Genomic DNA, 22,680 nt, shown 5'->3' on the forward strand with positions numbered 1-22,680 from the left:
GTTCTGTGGTACACTTTCAAGTGCTTACTGTTTCATAAAAATTCTCCCAACAGATATGAAATTGAAATATTAATATCATTTTACTTTGATTTTTTTGTATATTCCAATCACAATATACTTTTGGTTTATTCTATTTCTTTTTAAAATAAATTTTGTTTCTTTATTGTCCAATTTCCAAATCTTTATTGAGAGTAACTGTATCAAACTAGCTTTAATTTAAATAGATAGGTATTTGTTTTTTGATATATATAAACTGTAGAAATAATTTGGAATGATCATTAATACATCTAATATTAATTAAATTTGACATGAAATTAAAGAAAGATTGAAAATGTTGCTAATTTGAAATTATCATTGAGATTTACATTAAAATCTGATGTAATTATGAAAATTATGAATTTATTGGAATATTACAGGTCTAATCTAACTTTACTCTTTTCAAACATGGAAAAAATAAAAAATAAAATTTATTAAGAATACTTATATCCTTTACACATTTAAGACTTCTTTAATGGAAAAAAAGAAAGATTTAGAAAAAAAGTCTTTTCAGTTACATTTGAATTTTATTATTATTCAATTATATTAATAACAAATTATTTTAATAAATAGAAAAGTAATGCCTGATAATTAAGCATTATTTTTCTATAAAAGTACAAATTTTAATGTAATGAGTGCAGAAATGAATTTTTATTAAGAAATATCATAGGTTTCTAATTTTGACAAATCCTGTAATTGTATATTTTCTGTTTTGTAATAAATCCTGTAATTGTATATTTTCTGTTTTGTAATAAAAATTTTTAGGGTAATAGTGTATATAATAAATGTTTAAATCTAAAAAAATTTCCTCAAGATTTATAAGTGTGCTGAAATTAAACAAAAATTTTTGTATAGAGATTAAACAGGATTATCGTAAACAAATTATAAAAAGAATATTTAAGAGAAGTTTTGATAAAGTAACAATATATCAATCTTTGTAAGTTTTATTTTATAATGAAAAATAAGGAAATACAATAATATATACATATTTCTGCCACTCAAAACTGGTTATACTTGAATTAAAAAACACTAAAACCTATAATCCAGCAATCCCCTTCCCTTTTCATAGGTGTGTGGCAATCCCCCATGGTTTCAACAACTGGGGATTAGTTAGCCTGATGATGCCCATTTAACATGCATGAATAAGCCAAAAACAACCATGTTGATGATTTTAATGAAAAGCAGATTGTTAAGCTATTCTTTAGTTAACACATTTGCACTTATTAAAAAAATTGCTTGGTTATAAGTTTTAGTGGTTTTAATGTATACATTTTCAAGTTTGCTTTTTGCTATATGTTTTTATCTATCTTTAAAAATTTTACATCTGTAGAAGAAATGTCTGTTGAAAAGAGGATGTATGGAAACCTAGTCTTACATATAAAACAAATAAGATCATATTAACAATCTTCTATCAAAATTTATCCTTATTTATATGAAATAACTCATGTTTACTTGTGCATCTTGGTGTGAAGTCTGTATTATAAATGTACTAATCTATTTTTCTTTAAAAATCCTTAAATAGCAGTCATAACATGGTCATGATTTATATGATTTTTATTTTACATAATTTTTAAATGTGATGTGATGATTTGTGTTATAATGTGTTGCACTTATCATGATATAAAAATTAGTTTTGGTATGATTGTGCAAAATTCTTAAAAAATTATTATTAATTTAAAAGAGAGAAGTAAAATTTCATTTTATTTTTTGTGGGATAACCTATAGTTTTTTTTAACAGTGCATTATATTTGTGTAAAATTTTATGTTATCTTATTTATGTTAATTGTAAAAATATTCTCCAGACTTTAATTTATTTGTATAAAATAAGCCAAAAACAACCATGTTGATGATTTTAATGAAAAGCAGATCTATGAATACAATCTTAATTTCTTTTATTGAATAATTAGTCTTGGTTTAAATGTATCTTTATGATAAAAGCATGTATTATGCATTTTTATATAATTAAATTACAAGTAAATAAATATGCTAAGTTATATTTCTTCTGTTTATTTTTTAATTAAGTGGAGTAACTATGATTGTATAGCATTCATAACTAATTATTCCATTTAACTACACTAAACAGATCAGTGAAAAATAATAAGATTACCTTTTTTGTGTTGTTAAGCTATTCTTTAGTTAACATATTTTGTTAATGCTGTAAGAATGTTTAATTANCCCTTTTCATAGGTGTGTGGCAATCCCCCATGGTTTCAACAACTGGGGATTAGTTAGCCTGATGATGCCCATTTAACATGCATGAATAAGCCAAAAACAACCATGTTGATGATTTTAATGAAAAGCAGATTGTTAAGCTATTCTTTAGTTAACACATTTGCACTTATTAAAAAAATTGCTTGGTTATAAGTTTTAGTGGTTTTAATGTATACATTTTCAAGTTTGCTTTTTGCTATATGTTTTTATCTATCTTTAAAAATTTTACATCTGTAGAAGAGGATATGTCTGTTGAAAAGAGGATGTATGGAAACCTAGTCTTACATATAAAACAAATAAGATCATATTAACAATCTTCTATCAAAATTTATCCTTATTTATATGAAATAACTCATGTTTACTTGTGCATCTTGGTGTGAAGTCTGTATTATAAATGTACTAATCTATTTTTCTTTAAAAATCCTTAAATAGCAGTCATAACATGGTCATGATTTATATGATTTTTATTTTACATAATTTTTAAATGTGATGTGATGATTTGTGTTATAATGTGTTGCACTTATCATGATATAAAAATTAGTTTTGGTATGATTGTGCAAAATTCTTACAAAATTATTATTAATTTAAAAGAGAGAAGTAAAATTTCATTTTATTTTTTGTGGGATAATCTATAGTTTTTTTTAACAGTGCATTATATTTGTGTAAAATTTTATGTTATCTTATTTATGTTAATTGTAAAAATATTCTCCAGACTTTAATTTATTTGTATAAAATAAGCCAAAAACAACCATGTTGATGATTTTAATGAAAAGCAGATCTATGAATACAATCTTAATTTCTTTTATTGAATAATTAGTCTTGGTTTAAATGTATCTTTATGATAAAAGCATGTATTATGCATTTTTATATAATTAAATTACAAGTAAATAAATATGCTAAGTTATATTTCTTCTGTTTATTTTTTAATTAAGTGGAGTAACTATGATTGTATANTATGCATTTTTATATAATTAAATTACAAGTAAATAAATATGCTAAGTTATATTTCTTCTGTTTATTTTTTAATTAAGTGGAGTAACTATGATTGTATAGAGTAGCCCAAGACATAGCCAAAGATTGCAGCGCCACAGCACTGGCAAAAATTTAAATTTGCCGACTGGAATGCTATTCCATAAATTTTATTAATAATTTACATTTAGATGAAATAATACCAATAATTTTAAAAGAAAATTTCACTAATAAAATTTGTCATTTTAAAGTCTTGAAAAATTAATTAATAAATTTTAATTTTATAGAATGGCATCTAATTTATTAGATAATTTGGATGGAGAGGTTCGTGAAGGTTTACTGTGTCCCATTTGTTTTAATGATTTCCACACTATTGAGCAGTTACAAGATCACTTTTCAGTTGCACACATTTCTGAAGAACCAGATGTATTACATATTTTTAAAGAGTTCATAGGTTGAGTTTCTGTTAAAAGATGCAATAATAATATTTTATATCTTTAGTTAAGTTATTTCTTTAATCAGTTAAAATTGTTTCTTAGGAAAGGCAAAGAAAAAATTACTGAAACAAGATGATGAAAATTCTTATTCACACAGTGAATTGGAAGACTCTGTTTCTTTTAATCAATGTAATACAGAGTATACAAGAGAGCCACAACAGTTAGGTGAGTTTTAACTTGTATAATTTCAGAAGTTATGATTTTATTTAATTAATGTTATAATTATCTTTTAGGAGTTATGTCAAGACATACAGATTATTTTCGTAAGATTAGAGACACTCGTGTTGATCAATATGTGATTGAAACTAATAAACTTCTTATTAGACTTGATAAGTTGATAAAAGATGCACCTCTAGATCCTGATAAAAGAAAAGGTATATTAAAATTTATATTATAGAGCAGAATAATATAAAACATTTTATTCAAATTGTATTATTTATAAATCTTCAGGTGTGATTTTTGTGTAGAAATATTTTATTACATTGAATAAATAATTATAGATTGTAACAGATTATAGATTATAACAATATCTTGTCTGTAATTTTTCAATAAGTCAAAAAAATTCTGTTTAGTTTAAAAGTGATGTATTTTATAGTAATAGAATAATTTTTTCACATTTTTTCTAAAATGTGAAAAAATTATTTTAAACTATATAATATTACTAATATAATTAAATTAATATAAAAAAAATTTTAATAAAATAAAAGACAAAACTGTCCAAAAAGGATCACCATTTATTACTTGTGTTCCAAGACTAAAACATTTTCGGCGACTGACCTTCCTTTTTAGGCTACTTGTCACCATAAAGCCTTTTTGGACAGTTTTGTCTTTTATTTTATTAAAACTAATTCTCCATCGGACGAACTTTTACAGAAAAAATTTAAAAAATTATCGACATTATTACTTCTATTTCTTAAAGGTTGTTATAAAATTTACACATTATTTGTAGATTTTAACAGCAAGAACTAGCAAAAAAGTTTTTATTTTTTTTTATAATAAACTTCTAATATTCTTAATTTATTGGAATAAATTATATTTGTTTTTCTATTAAATAACATATTAATTCATTTTCAAAGCTCAAGAGAAAAATATTGTGCATTGGATTCCTGATGCAGATGTAAGATTATGTCCTGGGTGTGCACGAAGTTTTAACTTGTCAAGGAGAAAACATCATTGTCGTTTGTGTGGTGCAATTATGTGTAACAACTGTTCACGGTTTCTGGATTTTCCAAGTGCAAGTATGTAGTAGTTATTTCATTATATATTTAATTCAAAATAATAAATATAAATCTGTTTTACAGAAAAGTTAACTTATCCATGTATGAGTTGGGAAACTCCAGTAACTTCTAATTCATATTCTAAATCTCTTCAAAGAAGAGGTAGCACTAGTAGCATTCTATCTTTAGTCAGTCAGACTGGAGAACCACATATTCGTGTCTGTAAAGACTGCATGACACTGTTAAATCGACGCGATCAACAAGTGGAAAGGCAGAAAGGCAAATCTGTTATTGCCCAGATGTATGAGGTATTTTTGCAGTTTTTAAATACAACAATAAAAGTGTTTTAATCAGTTCACAGTTCATTATTCCTAAATATAAGTTTGATGAATTTTAGTAGGAAGCACAAATTTTTGCTACTTTTTTGATTTCTATTAAGGTTCTCATCCCTTTTCTATATATTATTCATTTAATTTTATACTATTTTGAATTTACACATTTATTTTCAAATTAGGTATTTGACTTCATCAAGTGATTACAAGCTAGAAATTTATTTTTTAATATAAAACTTCATTTCTTAAAGTAAAGAAAAATATTTTTATTCTGACTTTTAAAAAAACTTAATATAAAAATTTTTTTATATATTATGTAATTTTACACACAAAAAAAATCTGTTATTGCTGATTTATAATGATGAATTTATATATATTATCAATTTTCTAATATATAAATTATTATACTTTGATTCTCTGATAATCATGCAACTTATTACCTAATTATTAAACTTTTTATTCTTTTTAAGTTGATTTCTTTTCTTACAGTCTGTGTGTTGATAAACAAAATTTTTAAATGAATTGCAATATTTTATTGATTAAACTCCAGGATTCAAATAAATCCTGAAAGATAAAGGCAGGCACTTGATGCCGTGTATAAAGTAGAAATAAATAAATAACAAACTCTCATGCATTGTTAAACTTGAAAGAATTTTATTAAATTCTTAAATGCTACCACTTTCAGTGAAGCATATTCATTATTTTCAGGTGAATTCTTTTGCCTGAAGATGATGAATCAATGTGATGGAGCTGGTAAAATGTACCAATGCAAAAAATTTATATGTAACATTAAACATTTATCTAATAGAGTCAAACTTGGTTATAATGAAAATGAAGGGACCAAATTCATTTACTTGTTACAACCATTTCTTGCCATATCCATTTTTAATGATTTATTGTATGTCTCTAACAATGAATGTAGCAAGTAACAGTTAATGACTGTATATAACTTATGAACCCGTTTCTTTTGTCAAAGCTTCTTTATTTGACTGAATACAATATAAATTTAAAATATAATCATATAACTTTTTAAGCTATTTTCTGTTTTTAAAAATATGTTAGAAATCTTTTTAAGGAAAGTAGGGACATCTGATTTTTAACACAGTTTGTAACATTCATGGGTGATAAAATCACCCATTATTTTTTTATAGATGACACTTGTTATAGTAGTAGATATGAAATTGAATGGATTTTTATTATAATCATAAAAATAGAACTAAATGCAGTAAACAACAAAATACATATATAAACTATTAAAACAACATACTCAATATTATTAAAAAAAAAGTTATACACCTGAATTAAATCACATTTTTATTATTATATTTTTTTTACTTTAAAATTTTTTAATATTGATAATTGTTATTTTAACAATATTGTACTTTCATACCTCTCAAATTTCTTCTTAAAAAGCAAATTTATACATTTTCTACATTTAACCACTTCTTTAATTCACACACTAATTCTTGGATTATTTCAATTTTTCACAATTATAGAGTTGTTTTCTTTTGTTATAAAACATTTATTGTAAAAGAAGACTAAAAACTGAAGGGTAAATGTAATAATGACATATGCCCTCATACTGCAAGATAAATAAAAGTAGGTAATAAAAAGAACAGATTAAAACTATACATTTTTTAAGTTTCTGTTATCTTTGCCAAATTCTGTAACATGAGTATATGCTTGAAAAATTATATTTGTAATAATTATCCCAATCTTATCTTAAAAATTTGCACTTTGTTAAGTTGATTTGGATATATTAATTGAATGTAGTAAAAGACTATAAAAGAAGTAATTTATCTTTGATTATTTTTTTGAAGATAAATCAGTATTATAAAGAGCAACATATTTCTAATAATATGAAATTTCAGAATTAATTAATTAATTTTCAAAACTTACATTTTATTCATATCCATATTATTGTGTGACACTAAATCTGTTAACTTATTTTAAGATTAATCTTTTGAAAAGATAATAAGACACCAGCTTTTACTATATTTTGCAGAATGACCAGCATGCCCGAAAACCTGGGGTTTCCAGCATGTTGGTTAAACTGTGAATAAAATATAAAATTAATTAGATTAAAAAAACTAGTTGTTAATGAAATGTTAAAGAAAGCATTCTTCCTAGTACAATGAAATAACATTGTAATTTGACTGACTTAAAATCATAAAAAGAGTTTTTATTTACAAGACAATAAAACAATTTACGATTTATTGACAGTAGTACTAACAGTAGTAGTGAGTGTGGGCTACACTGACCATCCACCCTGAACCTTAAAATGGATATGGCACAATCATAAAATTTTATTAATGAATATTTAATAAGTATAATGGCTAGGACAAACAGGACAATAATAAGATATGAAAATACTACAAATTAGATAGTTCCTGACATGTTGAAAAAGAACAGAATATGAAAACATTTATTGTTTGTTCTAATTTGTGAATATTTTTATAAACAATTAAATTTTTAAACATTTTTTATTTAATAGTGAACACAAATTATTGGCTATTTATTGATTGCTGACTACATATTTGAATAATATATTATTCAAATATTTATAGTCAATCCAAAAACTTTAGAAAAATGTAACTCCATTCAAACATTGCCACTTTGTGATGAACATTTCAATTGTATTTACTGTATTAATTTTTATAATTATATTTATTAAATAAATTTTATTTTTTCTGAAAATAAGATATTTAACTTTATATAGAAATTGAAAGAGGATATTGAAGAAGCTAAAAAGTTAATTCCAATTTATTGCAAAAAAGCAGATTCCATTAAGTAAGTACATATTTAATTTTCCAATTGAAAAGGTTATTAATTGATATAATTATTTTTAAATAATAGAATTTGGTAGTCTATTCATTAGAAATGCAAAATATGTTTTATCATTAGTAATAATTGTAATACATTAAATAATTGTTATAAAAGAGAAATCTATGGTTTAGAAATTTGAAATTGAAAATATAAATATGAAATGATGGCCAATTACAAATAAAACTATTGCTATTTTGTTTTTATATTTATATGATTTTTATTTATAATAATAAATCTTTATTAGCAAAGAATGTAGTCCCTGTTGTACAGGGACAATTTACATATTTCAAATAACATTCAATACACCTACATTAATTAATTTAGACATTAATTATATTGCATAACTGGGTGCTGTTCTTTCTATTTGAAGTAATCTTTGAAGAAAATAAACATGAAACTGTTCGAATTTGTATAAATAATTCAATCCCCATACTGGGCCTGCATAATAAATGATTTGATTTATCAGTGAGTTGTATAATTTTATATGTAAGTGCAGATTTGATATTTTTAAAGTTGAACATAAGTATAGCAGGTTATCAATTGCTATTTTCACCTTATTATTTAGTTTGGAAATGTGATATATTTAAAACTAATATTCCAGTTGAAGGTCACTCCTAAACAGTCAATTTCCTTAACTGTTTGGAGATTTTAGATATATTTTAGAATTTTTTTAAGAGAGATTATTATTATTGAGGAAAATAATTGTTTATTTTGTTAGGATTTATTATTGGGTGAAGTAATTTGACATATAAATTCAACTGATTAATTTTTTCTCTGCAAGGAAACTTTGGTTGGTACCATAATAGCTAGATCATCCACAAATAGAATATAATGAAAAACTCTATTACTAATTTCGTTACTATCAAGAGAGTTTTGAAAAAGTTGATCAATTCCAATTAAGTAAAAATTAAATAAATATGATGAGAGTGAATCAGCTTGAAGAATTCCTCATAATAAGCTAAAAGAAGAGGATATGGTATTTCCTTGTATAATTTTTATATTATATTCTGAGAATAATTTTGACACCAATGAAGAAAATTTTTCTCCTATTTCCATATTTTTTAAGTTGTGCACTAGTAAAGGAACATATACTGTATTGAAGGCTTTTTGAATATCTATGAAAGCTGTGTATAATTTCATATACTTTTTAGTTAGATGTAATTGTATTAATAACAGTAACAAAAAAGTTGATGATTCTGTGCATCTATTTCTTGTATATGCATATTGAAATTTTGATTCTAGGTTCCAGTCTTGTGTCAATTTTTGAAATATTTTGCCATTATTGCTGTGAAACATTTTCTCAGAGTTGAAAGAAGAGCTATTTGTCTGTAATTGTTAGGGGATAATTTATCTCTCCTTTTGAAAAACATAACAAGCCAGACTGAGTTCCATGAAATTGGATATGACGCTGCATTATACATTGAGTTAAATAAATCTAGTAGTTCCTTTCTTTCCAAACAAGGAATCAATTTAAGAAATATGGTTGGATTATTATTGCTACCTGGTGATGATTCTATTTGTATCTTGTTTGAGTCATCTAGCTCTTCTGTTGTGGTTTTAGAGTTCAAATAGTTATTATGGGTAGCAGTATTAATTAAGAATGGTTGAATAGGTGTAATTATGGGGAAGAGCTGATAGAAGTTTTTTGATGTGTCAAAGTTAATAACTGGAGAACTATTTCCAGAATGTATTTTAAAATGAAATTTATGTATTGTTGTTTAGAGTAATTTAGTGTTCCTACACTTATTGATCAGGGTGGATTCCAGATTTCCAAAATATTTTTTATTTTTGGCTTTAAGCAAATTACTATAAATTTGTTTGAATTCAATTTGAATGTATTGGGTTGTTCGGAAAGTAAGTTAGTTTTTTTTCCGTGGAAAAAAACGCAATATTCTTATAATAAATAAATATTTTATTGAATTATATGTTGACCATTTTGGTCAAATACCTGTTGTCATCGTTTCTGGTAGTAGCACAATTTCACATTCATAAAAGTTTTGATCGTTGCTTACAAAAAACCGATCCAAGTGATTTTTGACATTGTCATTTCAAGTAAATGTCTTACAGTTAAAAAAAATTGTATAGGCCAGAACAAGTAATAATCCGAGTGTGCTCAATCTGGCGAATACCGTTGGTGTGATAACACGTCCCATCTAAGTTATAACAGTTTCTGACGAGTTACCAAACTTGTGTGAAATTTGAAATTATTGTGGTAAAACACTACACCTGTTTTTTTATCAATTCTGGCCGGCTTTTTCTGTTTGATGATATTACGTAATTTGTTTACTCGAATGCAGTACCCTTTCGAATCAATTGTTAAATTGTCTGGTAAAAGCTCTAAAAAAAATTTCCTTAATATCCCACCAAATAGAGCATTTCTCTTTTAAGAACTCGTGGAATTCATATATCGAGCTTTGAAACGAAACCAATTTGTTTCAAGTACTCATAAACAGTTCAATTTGACAAATTTAATTTCTTAGTGATTTCACGTGTTGTTATTCCGCAGTTTGCTTCAATCGGTACTTTTATTTTGTTTTCATTGGCTTCAATTGGCCATCCATAACATGGTGCATTTTCAATACTGAAATTGCGAGAATGAAATTTTATAAACCAGTTTTGGCACTGTTGTTCTGTCAACACAACTCCACCATACATGTCAGACGATTTTTTTCTCGCTTGAATGGCATTTTTATTTTTTTGGTAAAAAAAAAAACGCAAAATATGCCGAAGATGCTGCTTTCGATCTTCCATATTTGATGGGACACACAAAATAAACAATTGCACGAAATCAAACAAAATTTTTTACAAATAATCCATAAAATGCTAGCTGTCAAAATATATAATGATAATACGGTTTAGAATGAAAATGAGTGGAAAAATATGACTAATCCATCTAGTGGGAAAAAAAAACAAACTTACTTTCTGAACAACCCAATATAATGCAATAGAATGAACATTCTAAATGGAACATGTATAACTGACCTGGAACAGGACAGTCAAGCTGTTTGAAAACATTTGTCATTTTTAAGAAAATACTGGAATACAACTAAGCTTACTGAGGTGATTAATATATAACTTCCTAATTTTATCAATTAAGTGAATCTTTGAGTTTTTTCTGAATAATTTAGGTTTTGCTGTTTTAATAGTTTCATCTTGTAGCAAGCAAAATCAAACCAGGGTTTCTTGAACTTATGATGCAAAATTTTTACTTCATGTATTATATATATATATATTCATTCATTAATTGTGATGAAATTTATATAGCCATGGAACAATTAATGAATGAATATATATATATACAAACAATATATGAAGTAAAAACTGGTTCTTTATTTTGCTCAAGTATCTTAAAAAATCATATAGTTTCTTTTTTGGTAACTATTATGAAGTTTTTTTTACACACATACACACAAGAAATTTTGATATTGAAGGAAAATGATCAAAGGCATCATAAGTTGTTATAGTAAATTCCATACACAAATCCAACAGAAACTCTGTGCAAAAAGTAAAGTTGATTGTAGATTTCTCATTATGCACTATGTTGGTATATTCAGCAGGATAGTTGTACTTATTAAATGGTCATATTAAATCTATTTCATGATCTATTGTTAAGTTTATTAAATTTTGGCCTAGTCTGTTGGTATGTATGTCTTTTGAATGTCAAATATTCTGTATTAGTTTGTTGGGACCAGTATAATAATCATTTGTTTCAGCTATACAAGAGTTAGTCCTCCAACAAAAGGATATATGATGTGATATGCTGCCATGACTTATTGATTTAAAAACTCCTTTTAATATATCTAAACAATCTGGAGGAATATAAGTAACCATCACAATCATGAGTTTGGTTCTTAGATTCTTGAATTTTAGGTTAATCACATCACTAAAATTAATATCATTATAAAGTTATCAGATTTGTTAATTTGAAGAATTTTGCATAAATTCTTTTTTTATTAAGATACATATGTCTCCTTTAGGTTGACCTGGATCTGTTGACATCTGGGTCAGATGTCAACAGGTCCATGTTAATTAAATAATATTTAAATATGTTTGATTCGTAAAAATGATTTCTGTAAAAATGACTTCAGTCTAGCATAGCACTTGGCTCCAGCTGAGCATTTGCAACATAATAATAATAATCATTTAATTGAAATTAAATTTTTTCATATGCAGTGCTGGTGAAACAAGATATAATTTAAAAGATGCTCAAGATTTACATGTCAGACTTAAAAAGTTGGCTGAAAGTATTGATTTAATTAGGTAAGTTTCAATTATATTTGATATCTGTTTTATTATATAGTATTATACAATGCTATGTTAAATTCTAATTATGTAAATATAACTAATTTCGAAGCAATTTTGATTTTTAAGTCAATAATACAGAATTAAAGAAATTTAAAAAAAAGGCTCTTTAATGCTGTTTTTTGTTGACTTATTCTTTTTCTCTCAAGTAAGTGTTCTGGCATGAATTCCATACTATGTTTTTAAGTTATTTTATGAGAATTAAAGTAAATTAATATTAGTGACTTCAGGTAATTCCTAAAATTAATTATTCATACAGTAGAGCGTCGTTTATCTGAATCAATTGGGGACTGAGGTGGTTCAGATAACGAATCATGTACAAAAAAATATATTAATTTATCCCATGTTGAAATTTCTCTCCGTTGCGTGTCGCTTCACGTTGACTTTTCGTCGATGTTAAGCCTAACGAAGACTATTGTATCGTTAAAAATTATTTTTTTATTTTGTACAAACAAAATAAATTTATTGAAAAATATAAAAACAATAAAAAATTATACTTCAGAAGTTAATTTAGTATCAAAAACGTAAAATATTTGAGTAGCCCGGGAAATAGCCGAAGATTGCAGCGCCACAGCACTAGCAAAAATTTAAATTTGCCGACTGGAATGCTTTTGGATAACCAGCTTTCGGATAAACGCTCTACTGTATCTAATGTTTGTCAAATTAAAAATACTTGTGTAATGTGTATTATAGTATTTGATTCATTATTGTAGCATTATATAAAAATTAGAATAATGAATTAAATACTGATGAACTGTGTATAATAATGTGGCTTCATAGGATGTAGTATTAAATAACTTTACGGTTACATATTAATCTATAAGGTGTGTTAAAAAACTCAGGAATGGTTCAAAAAATTCAAATGATATTCAAATATAAAAATATTTATATTTAATATTTTTCAGAATAATCAGTCTGAGCTTCAATACACTTTCTCCAATTCAGGAAACATTTAGAAAAGCCAGCCTTTTTTTGTTTTTTTTACAAGTTTTTGTTCACTTAAATTATTTTTCTTTTTGAAGACTTTTTCAACTTTAAGTAAAGGAAAAAATCTTTGATACTAGTTAGGTTATTATGAATGAATAGCAATTCTTGTTTCAAAAGATAAGTGGATTTACTGGTAGTGTATGGTGTGGTGTTACCATGGTGATATCCTATTTTGTTTTCATTTTTCAGTTTTTCTCAGGCAAATTTCTTTGCATAATCACTGTAAAATAAGGTAAGGTTGACATGTTGCTTGGTCTTTAAGATTAAATTCATGATAAACAATTATCTTTATGTCAAAAAATATTACCAATAATGTTTAACATTTCATTAGCAGTAATAACAATCTGGGTCAATAATAAACATCTCTAAGATGTTTTGCAAAGTTTCCAGGCAGTTTTTTGCTAATCTGTGAGGGACATGCATTGGTAAAGTCTCAGCCTAAGATGCTGCATTATGATGCAAGATGCAACATCTTAGACTTCACATGTTTCTATAGATATTCTGCTGTTCTGCAATTGCTCTGATAGTGCTCTTCCATCCATACTAATTCAATTTTTTGGTGTTTTTATTGTTTTTTGCAGTTTGGTGTTATCCATTATATTGTTCATGCTACACATAACATGTAGATTTTGATAGAGTTCTCTCTTTAAAACTTTATTTATTTGGATTTTTTCAAATTTAATACAAAAATGCAAATGAAATTCATATTGAAATGAGAATTTTCAGATATAAAAACCATTTCTTAACTTTGAAAAATAATTTTAAAAATTTTTTAAAATAAATGGTTCATTTGAAAGTTACTTTAAAAACTGATTTTGTTATACAGTACAGTATATAAAAACAGTTTAAATTTGTAAACTCATAATTTTGTAAATTTATTTTACAAGAATTTTATGAAAATAAACAATGAAATAGTTTAATTATGAACCATAGAAACATAAGTGGTAATTTTATTATTAATCAACAATATCTGTACAACCAGCAAGATTTTTAATAATGATGAATTTTAAGATTTAACTCCAACAACCTTCAGGCTACATTGTTTTATGACTTGATTATATTTAAAATATTTAGAATATCATGTTCTTTCAAAGGCATTTATATTTGAATTTTTACAGCTACTTGTAAAATATAGATTTTAGTTAAAGATTTATATTATTTCAAAAATAAAAATATCAACAGTTTTCTTTTTAGAACTAAAAGCATAAACTTTTTAAACTTTCTCTCTAAACTGTTAAGAAAATATTTACTTTTTGTTTTTATTAAATAAAAATATATTAGTAAAAATTCAAATTTTTTAGATATTTTTACTGAGACAAATAAGTACTAGGCTCAAGATACATAATTAATAAAAAAATAGTTTGATTACTCCATTTCTTAAGTCTTGTGTTAAAATCAGTATGATGAGATCCATGCTTTCGTGTGTCTTTTCTCATATAAGATTGTTACAATTAAATACTTAATACTGATTCAGCCAATATAATACATGAACAAGTTATTTGTATATATGTAATATATATTTTCATTGAGATTATTAAAGAAATGGAAAGATTAGAACTATAAGTTCTTCCAAAAACTGTTTTAAACTAATTTTATACTAGATTCTTGAAATTTTCAGAAATATAGTACAGGTAACCCCCGTATAACACGGTACTTCTATAGCACGGATTCGCTCTAACACGGTTCGAGAATTGCTACCATCCCCCGTATAACACGGTACTTTTATAACACGGATTCACTCTGACACGGTTCGAGAAATGGGTAAAACCCTCGTACAACATGAAATGTAATAAATTTTTACATATTTAAGTACTAATAGTTCACGAAAATTATTATTTTCGTGAACTATTAGTACTTCAGTGTGTAAATTTTCTTTTCTCATCTCCATACACATGATCCTTCGCGAAAATTGTTTCAATGTTGCCATATCTTGACGCTTCTGCTTCTGGTGTTGCCAGATGTTTTTCCCTTATTCCATAAGTGCTTAGCACCATATAAGGAAATTTATAAAGATCTTTTAACTAGAAGCAAGCAATCTAAAATTACATACACTTTTTGCAAAAGGTAAAGCATGAATCTGAAAATAATGCAGAAAAATGCTCAGAGGATAACGATAACTTGCCAAAAATAAAACGCTCTCGGTTAATAGTGCTTTTAGTGGTGACAAAGAAAACATTGTTTAATTTATATTACCGTAATATGTATCATTTAAGAAAATTTTAATAAAGATATTTATCTTAATTATGAAAATATACTAGCATGTTTTTTAATTTCTGGAACCTAACCCTCCTTTTCGTACTAGTTCTTTGTTTCGCATAACACGGATTCGCATAACACGGCAATTTTTTGGAACGTAACTACCGTGTTATACGGGGATTACCTGTAGTAGTAATAGAAATCCAAATTATTTCCTGATTAATTATTCAATTAGACAAATTTCATTTATTGGGCTGTGATTTGAAAAATTTGTAGACATAAATTTCCAGTGTCATCTGTTTGTTTATCTGTTCTTCCTTAATCTCAAGAATGGTAATAGATAGAAGAAAGTCAAGACCAGAAATGAAAGTTTACGGGCAGGAGCCTCAGATTAACTATGCACAAACTTCTGATCTAGACCAAAAGTCATGTGATTTCAATTCAAAAATTTTTCCAGAATGGAGTTACATAGATGATTAGCATGACTCTGTTAGCAGGAAAAATATGATGTTCAGGGGCAAGACACTACTAATTGGAGATTGAGAGCATACATTTTAAATTTAATAAATTAATAATATGATTAAAAATTGCAACCTGGCATTGTGACGATGTCACAATAATTTTTGCTCGTTTATTAATTTTGAAATAAGGAATAAAAATATTTCTATTTCTAAGATGAAATGTTGGTAATTTTAATTTAGTAACCTGCTGATTATTGATATTTTAAAATTGAACAAAACGAAATATTAAAATTTCAGATAATTATTTTATTCTAGTTATAACAGTTTTTAATTAAAAACTTTTCTTGTAAGAATGTTATGCTTGTGACAAAAAATGATAGCGTAGCTTTTAATTATATTAGAGAAACAAATAAGTGTAAACTTTCACGCACAATAAAATAGATTATATAATTGTTCTTCTCAACAGTCTTTCTTACTTCTGGCATGTTATCTGTCTCTTGCCAAAATCCTTAATGTAAGCTTGAAGTAATCCATAATGAAAAATGCATGGAAAGAAGATTGAGATTGAAAAATTTAAAAGATTTTAACCTCTAGTCTCGATTAGATTGTGATCCACAGTAGACAGTTTCTACTAATTGAGAAGCTCTATGATTGTCATAATTGTGTTAATTGCATATTTCCTTAAAACAAATATTAATTTTAAATTTTTGTTTTAGTAAATGACTGCACACATCAATAATACTTTATTCAAGAATAACAATTCTAAATTATTAAAAGTAGTAAATTTTAAAATTTTATAGAGAAATCTACTATTAGTACATAATATTATTTGCTTTGTAATTTTATTAAATAAAATAAGATAGTTTAAAATAATATACAGGTATTCCTCATATAACATGGTAGTTATGTTCCAAAAAAGTGCCATGTTATGTGAATCTGTCTATATGAAACAAAGGACTAATGCAAAACATAGGGTAAGTTCCAGAAGTTAGTAATCAAAAAATAATATACTTTTGCTAAGGGAAATACATTTATGAAAGCAATTGATAATTTATTTCCAATCAATAATCAATTACCAGTCACAATTAAAGTACTGTATTACATTTTAATATTAATTTTAGTTAAACGAGGTTATTTTCTTTTTACAAAGAATTGTTGTCATCTCAGGTTTTTTGTTGATTTGATCAAAAGTATCAGCAACATTTTCATATTTTTCATTTTTATCATTAAAAATTTTTATGGATGACAAAATAAAAATATGTTATAAATCAAAAATTTGTTCTAGTGGATAGTGCTTGTTCAGTTGAGTACCAAGTGACTTTTTTCCAGAATCTGTGTTTGAATACCAAATTATTTGAGAGTACTAAGATACTGCCAGATTTCGTTTGTCACTTTGAGAATGTTGCTTACCTACAGTTAAAAAAAGGTTAATAACACATACCTAAAAATATTTAAATAAACTTTATTAAATACAAAGATTAATCTATGAAAAGAAAATACAATGACAGTCAATCTTAAGGGCTAAAGTCTAAAAGCAACACTAATGATACCTCGTTGATAAAGTTAGTGCAATTTTTTTCTTTCTTGTCCTATCATTTAAAGTAAACCTGACAAAAAGCATGAAATAATTTGAAAATTTCAATATTCTAAAATCCATGAGCAAATTTGAGATAACATGCATGCTTGCTTAAATTTTAAAAATATAGAATAATGGAGTTTGCACGTAAAAATTATCAAATTTTGTATGGAGAATTTTCAAAACCTTGTTAGAGTGAAACCTGAAGCCATGTTGTATGGGGTTATCCTAGTTTTAAAACTACATTAGAGTGAAACTGTGTTGTAGAAACACCATGTTGTACGACGGATACCTGTATTATGTTTTATTAATGATATTAAAAACTAAGTTTTTTTTAAAATAGTCGAAAAATTGCCACACTGGACACCCAAAGTGAAAGTGCACCAAATCCAAAAGTACTCCAGTTGCAAGGTTGCATTAGATTATCAGCAAGTAACTTTTTAAGAGAACAAATGTTAAATCTTCCAACTCTTCCCAGTTCAGAAAATTTAACAAAATTACAAGAGGCCCATAGGCAAAAAGTGCAGCTTCGTATTCAACAAGAAAAACAAGCTGCCCTAGAAGCCCAACAGAGAAGTCAACAAAAAACACACAAAAGAGAATTATCTTCACATTCTACAGTTTCCACTTCGCCTAAAGAATCCATTCAAGAAACTATTTCCACAGAGACAGGTTGGATTGCTAACACAAGCGATCAGAATGTCAGTGCTAGTGATGATCCTATGGTACAGCAAATGAATATCATACGTAATTATATAAAACAGGCCCGAATGGATCAAAAGTACGATGAAGTTCAAATGTTAGAAGCAAATCTGAAAGAACTGCAGTTGGAATACATGAGGCAACAAGATAAAAAGTAAAGGCTTTTTAAATACTGTTAAAAACAGTACCTGAAAGGCAGTATGAAAATTGTTATTGTTATGTTAAATGTGCAAATTATGTAACTTGTTTTGAAAATTTACTGAAATAATATACAATATAAATTTTAAAAATTATATTTTTATAGATTTCTGTTAAATTTAAGTATAAATACACCCAGTAGAATCAATGATCATTCGCAAGCTTAGGCATTTAATAAGTTGTGACAAGATGAGTTGTAAGTATATTTTCTTTTATATCTAATGTTTTAAAATAAATTCACTTAAATATCTTCTCGTGATTTCAACAAATAAAAAAAATATATTTAATTGTTTAAATTTATTATTGAACGTTTATGTGCTTTCAGATAAGATTACACTCGTAAACTTGAAATTCCAAATTTTTTAAAATTAATTGAGATAATTCGAGTGAAACATTCTAAACTAATTAAAATAAATTATTCAAAGGAACAAATTAATAGTAGTATGGAAAGCAAAATTTTTACTTTGGATCAATTAATCGATGTGGCTCTGAATACTCCAGAAGTAGGAGTAGTAAACTTTAAAGTCCTTCGAACCATTTTAAAAGTGATTGTTAGAGAGCTCGATATTCATGTGAGTTCAAATTAAAATTCTATATTTTTAACTACAAACAGAATTTATGAACTTAANCATTAAATAGTAATTTCATCAAACCAGTGATAATTATTTGTTGTTAAATAATAATAAATTTCATTGACATTGTTTTAGTCAAAGATTTAATGGATAAATACAATATTTATGCATGCTTGTATTAATTAAAAGAATCCAGAATCCTTTTTTAGACCAGCCAAATTCAGATTATAGAAAAGCTGTATTTAGAACAATTGTTCCAGTTTATTTACTCAAAATTTCTTTTTCCTTAGGATTATTAGTTTCATTTTTTTAAACAAAACTAATTACAGTATAATTTATTGGAAATGTATCCAAGATGTACAGTACCAACTGCCTTGTGAGATTTTCTAATTACTTTTAATTAACTAATACATTTCAAATAAAATGCAATGTCTTGTAACACATTGTTATATATATTTTATATATGTAATCTTAAAATTACAGTATGTTTCACTTGAAAGTGTGCTATATATGATGATTAAGCTTTTTATAGCAATGATATTCCTCAGCATTCTACTAAGATAGCTGAGGATATACATCCATTCTTACACAGATCATTAATATATATAAGTAGACAAATGATATTTTCTAAAATTAATATTTTAATTTTATATAAAAAATATTTAATGATATTCATAAACTGATTTTACCATTATATTAAAGTGATATGCTTAAATGGATTTAAATAAGTTACATTTTGTGGCAAACAATATTTATTAATGACTATCAAAGAATATTACTAGAACAGTAACCCAAATATTTTCCCGCTAAATTATAATAAGTTGCTTTTTTGCTTTAGAGTATTTGAATATGAAATGGAATTTAAAAAACTCCCATGTAATTCTATTTTTTCAATCAATTTATACCAATAGAATTTAAATTTTATAGAAATTAAGGAGCCTATTTTAAGTTGACAAAAGCAAAACAATATTATATTGTTCATAAGATGATGTCTTAAATTTGACTTGTTTTACTTATTTATAGAAGTCTCCAAATATTTTTTAAATAGGAGAAAAAGTTCAAAAGAATGAGCTCTATTTATTTTTTCTTTCTGAATGTTAGTTTATTCAAAACAATTTGATGATAATGCCAATGCTATTCAAAGTTTAGGAATTCTTAAATTGTTTTATATCAATAAATTAATGTACTGTAACCATATATCAAAAATTGTAATCCTTTGACAATTGTTTTTTAAAAAAATTCTAAAATCAGAAAGTTAAAAATACCTTTCTTTCCAATATTACAATTATCATATTTGCCTGTAATATAAGATACATTTTCTTCCTGAAAAATATTGTCTGAAAATGGAATGCGTCTTATATGAGGTGGACATAAACACCATTTACTCTTAAATAAATATCTCTGTATTTTCATAGTTTGCCAGATTGACTTTTTTATAAAAATAATCCACCTTTATCCTTACAACCAATTTCTGAATTGTCTATTTTTAAAATATCAAACTTATTAGTTGCATTAAATTTCTTCTTTATTTTAGAACGTATAAATTGAGAGCATAAAATATTCATTTTAATGTTGAGAAGTAAAAAAAATTTATAGTTCTGAAAAATCAATTTTATTGCCCAAGCAGTTTTAAAATAAAGGTGAACGTAAATGAAGCGTTAGTTCTAAGAACTGAATGAAATTTGACGCATATTGTTTGAGCGTTAATGACATGTAATTTAATTGTGAAGTTCAAAATAGCAGCAATGAATCGTTTTCCTTCAAATACCGCATAAAACTAAAATGCATAAATTTACGCTCCGCTCCAAATAGTCGCAGATGATTGCCTAGATCAGTCCAAACTTCGATTAGCGGATCAAATAGCGCGTAAGGTGTAGTTAGATGGGTCACAAATATTTTATATATTCCATATGATAAAAATAGGCTTTTTAGTTTATAAGTGATGTATCACGTAGGTTTGCGGATCGGATTTGACCCAGCAGCCATAGTTTGGACACTATTAGCCTAGGTACTTATGCAACCATTTACAATTAACGATTAACATTAAAATTGTTTAAGTATTACTTGTGTTTTTACTTTAGTGGAACCTGGTTAACTAGAATCGGTGGGGAAGAAAACTTCGGACTTGGGAGTTAAGATTTCGAGTTACGGAGATTCGGTTAAAAATCAAGACTCCGCATCGGTTTATCGGCGACCCATAATAAATTATCCATATATTTCTGTGGGGTATTATTACGTAAAATCGTTGCGTCAATGTGAACCCTTCTGTCGTCCAGAAACTCGAAAACGCTTAACCGAATGGGTTATTAGGCTACTGAAATATGCTTTCACGAATGGTTGATCCGTTCACTCCTAAGTTTTTAGTAAGGTGTTTTTAATTGCGATATTTCGTGCCTAGAATAATATTTCGCAATTCTAGGGCGAAATATCGCAATTATATTAATAATAATTCCTGATTAGTCAAGATTGGTAGCTTTTTTAATGAAAGAAAAAAAATCTTTGATCTGTGCATTTACGTCTGTCCTAACATCAAAATCACACCTATAAACTTTTGTTACAATTTCGATTTGTTGGCTCTTAGTGTAACTATATTTTATTACCTTTTTGAAAAAACGTTGAGAATACCATATTCCTACAGAATATTAACACTAACATCTTTATTCTTATACAAATTGAAAATAGTTAACAAATAGTGGTACTTACAAGGAGAGCCTACGGCTTTGGGGTAACGGATTTTGACAATCTTTGGTGTAGAAGTAGTACAGGTAGTACATGTGAGTGTACTACCTGTAAAATACTAAAGTGCAATACTCAAATATAGTCAAGAAAATCGAACTTAAACTTTTTTAGCACTTTATATATAAATTATACGTACTTCTATTTGAGCGTCCTGTGGCAGAGTGGTAACGAGTCCGATTCATAAGCTTGAGTTCTCGGGTTCGATTCTCGCGTATAATTTTTTTTTAATTCATAAATACTTATAATGTATTTATTTGTTAGTACTTCGAATGCTTCAGAGTTCTAACGCTAAATTTGACAAAAATTCGCTTCGAGTTCAGATCGCAGTCGCAGATGATTGCCTAGATCAGTCCACATGTTTTCAGTGTTTTTTTTTTTTTTTGAGTGTATTTTGTTATATATACTATATATATTCTGTGTGTTAGAATATGTCCTACGTGGCAGAGTCCAAAGACCGTATACGGAAAGAATCTTTGTACGAGGTACGCATTCCACACGAGAGAGATATCTGTCCAGAGTGGACGTATGTTGTTCACAAAATGGCGGCGAGACGACTTCGTCGAATGCTTGCCATGGAAAAGTTTTCTACATTGTACAGTAATATCCCGAACTTACGCGATAGGTGGGACCGAGCGATAACCGCGTAAGTCGGGGTATAATTTCGCAATTTGTGTAAAATCCAAGTAGGATGTATGTAAGCTAATAAATGTTCTCGTTAATCTTATCTCGTCTTTTGATTCGTTCACGGTTACAAGAAATCACCACATAGAGTCTCTCGAGTCTCCGTAGATATAACAAACACAGAAATAAATAACACAAAATAAATTGTAGCTATGTGTCGATTCCGCGCGACACGTCC

At 26.5% G+C, this 22,680-nt stretch overlaps 1 protein-coding gene across 1 annotated transcript; it reads left to right on the plus strand.

Annotated features, from left to right (window-relative positions):
• Positions 1 to 3,494: 3,494 nt before the first annotated feature.
• On the plus strand, positions 3,495 to 18,596 carry LOC111631589 (rabenosyn-5-like). The gene is made up of 8 exons (XM_023375856.1): positions 3,495 to 3,670; positions 3,756 to 3,878; positions 3,947 to 4,087; positions 4,790 to 4,951; positions 5,015 to 5,238; positions 7,982 to 8,052; positions 12,262 to 12,348; positions 17,954 to 18,596. Exons 1-8 carry the CDS (start codon positions 3,505 to 3,507, stop codon positions 18,468 to 18,470), a joined length of 1,491 nt encoding a protein of 496 aa, XP_023231624.1. The 5' UTR covers positions 3,495 to 3,504; the 3' UTR covers positions 18,471 to 18,596.
• The last annotated feature ends 4,084 nt before the right edge of the window (positions 18,597 to 22,680 follow it).

The sequence above is a fragment of the Centruroides sculpturatus genome, unplaced genomic scaffold (assembly GCF_000671375.1).
Source record: "Centruroides sculpturatus isolate CEXI.00-Female unplaced genomic scaffold, Cexi_2.0 scaffold504, whole genome shotgun sequence".
Taxonomy (NCBI): domain Eukaryota; kingdom Metazoa; phylum Arthropoda; class Arachnida; order Scorpiones; family Buthidae; genus Centruroides; species Centruroides sculpturatus.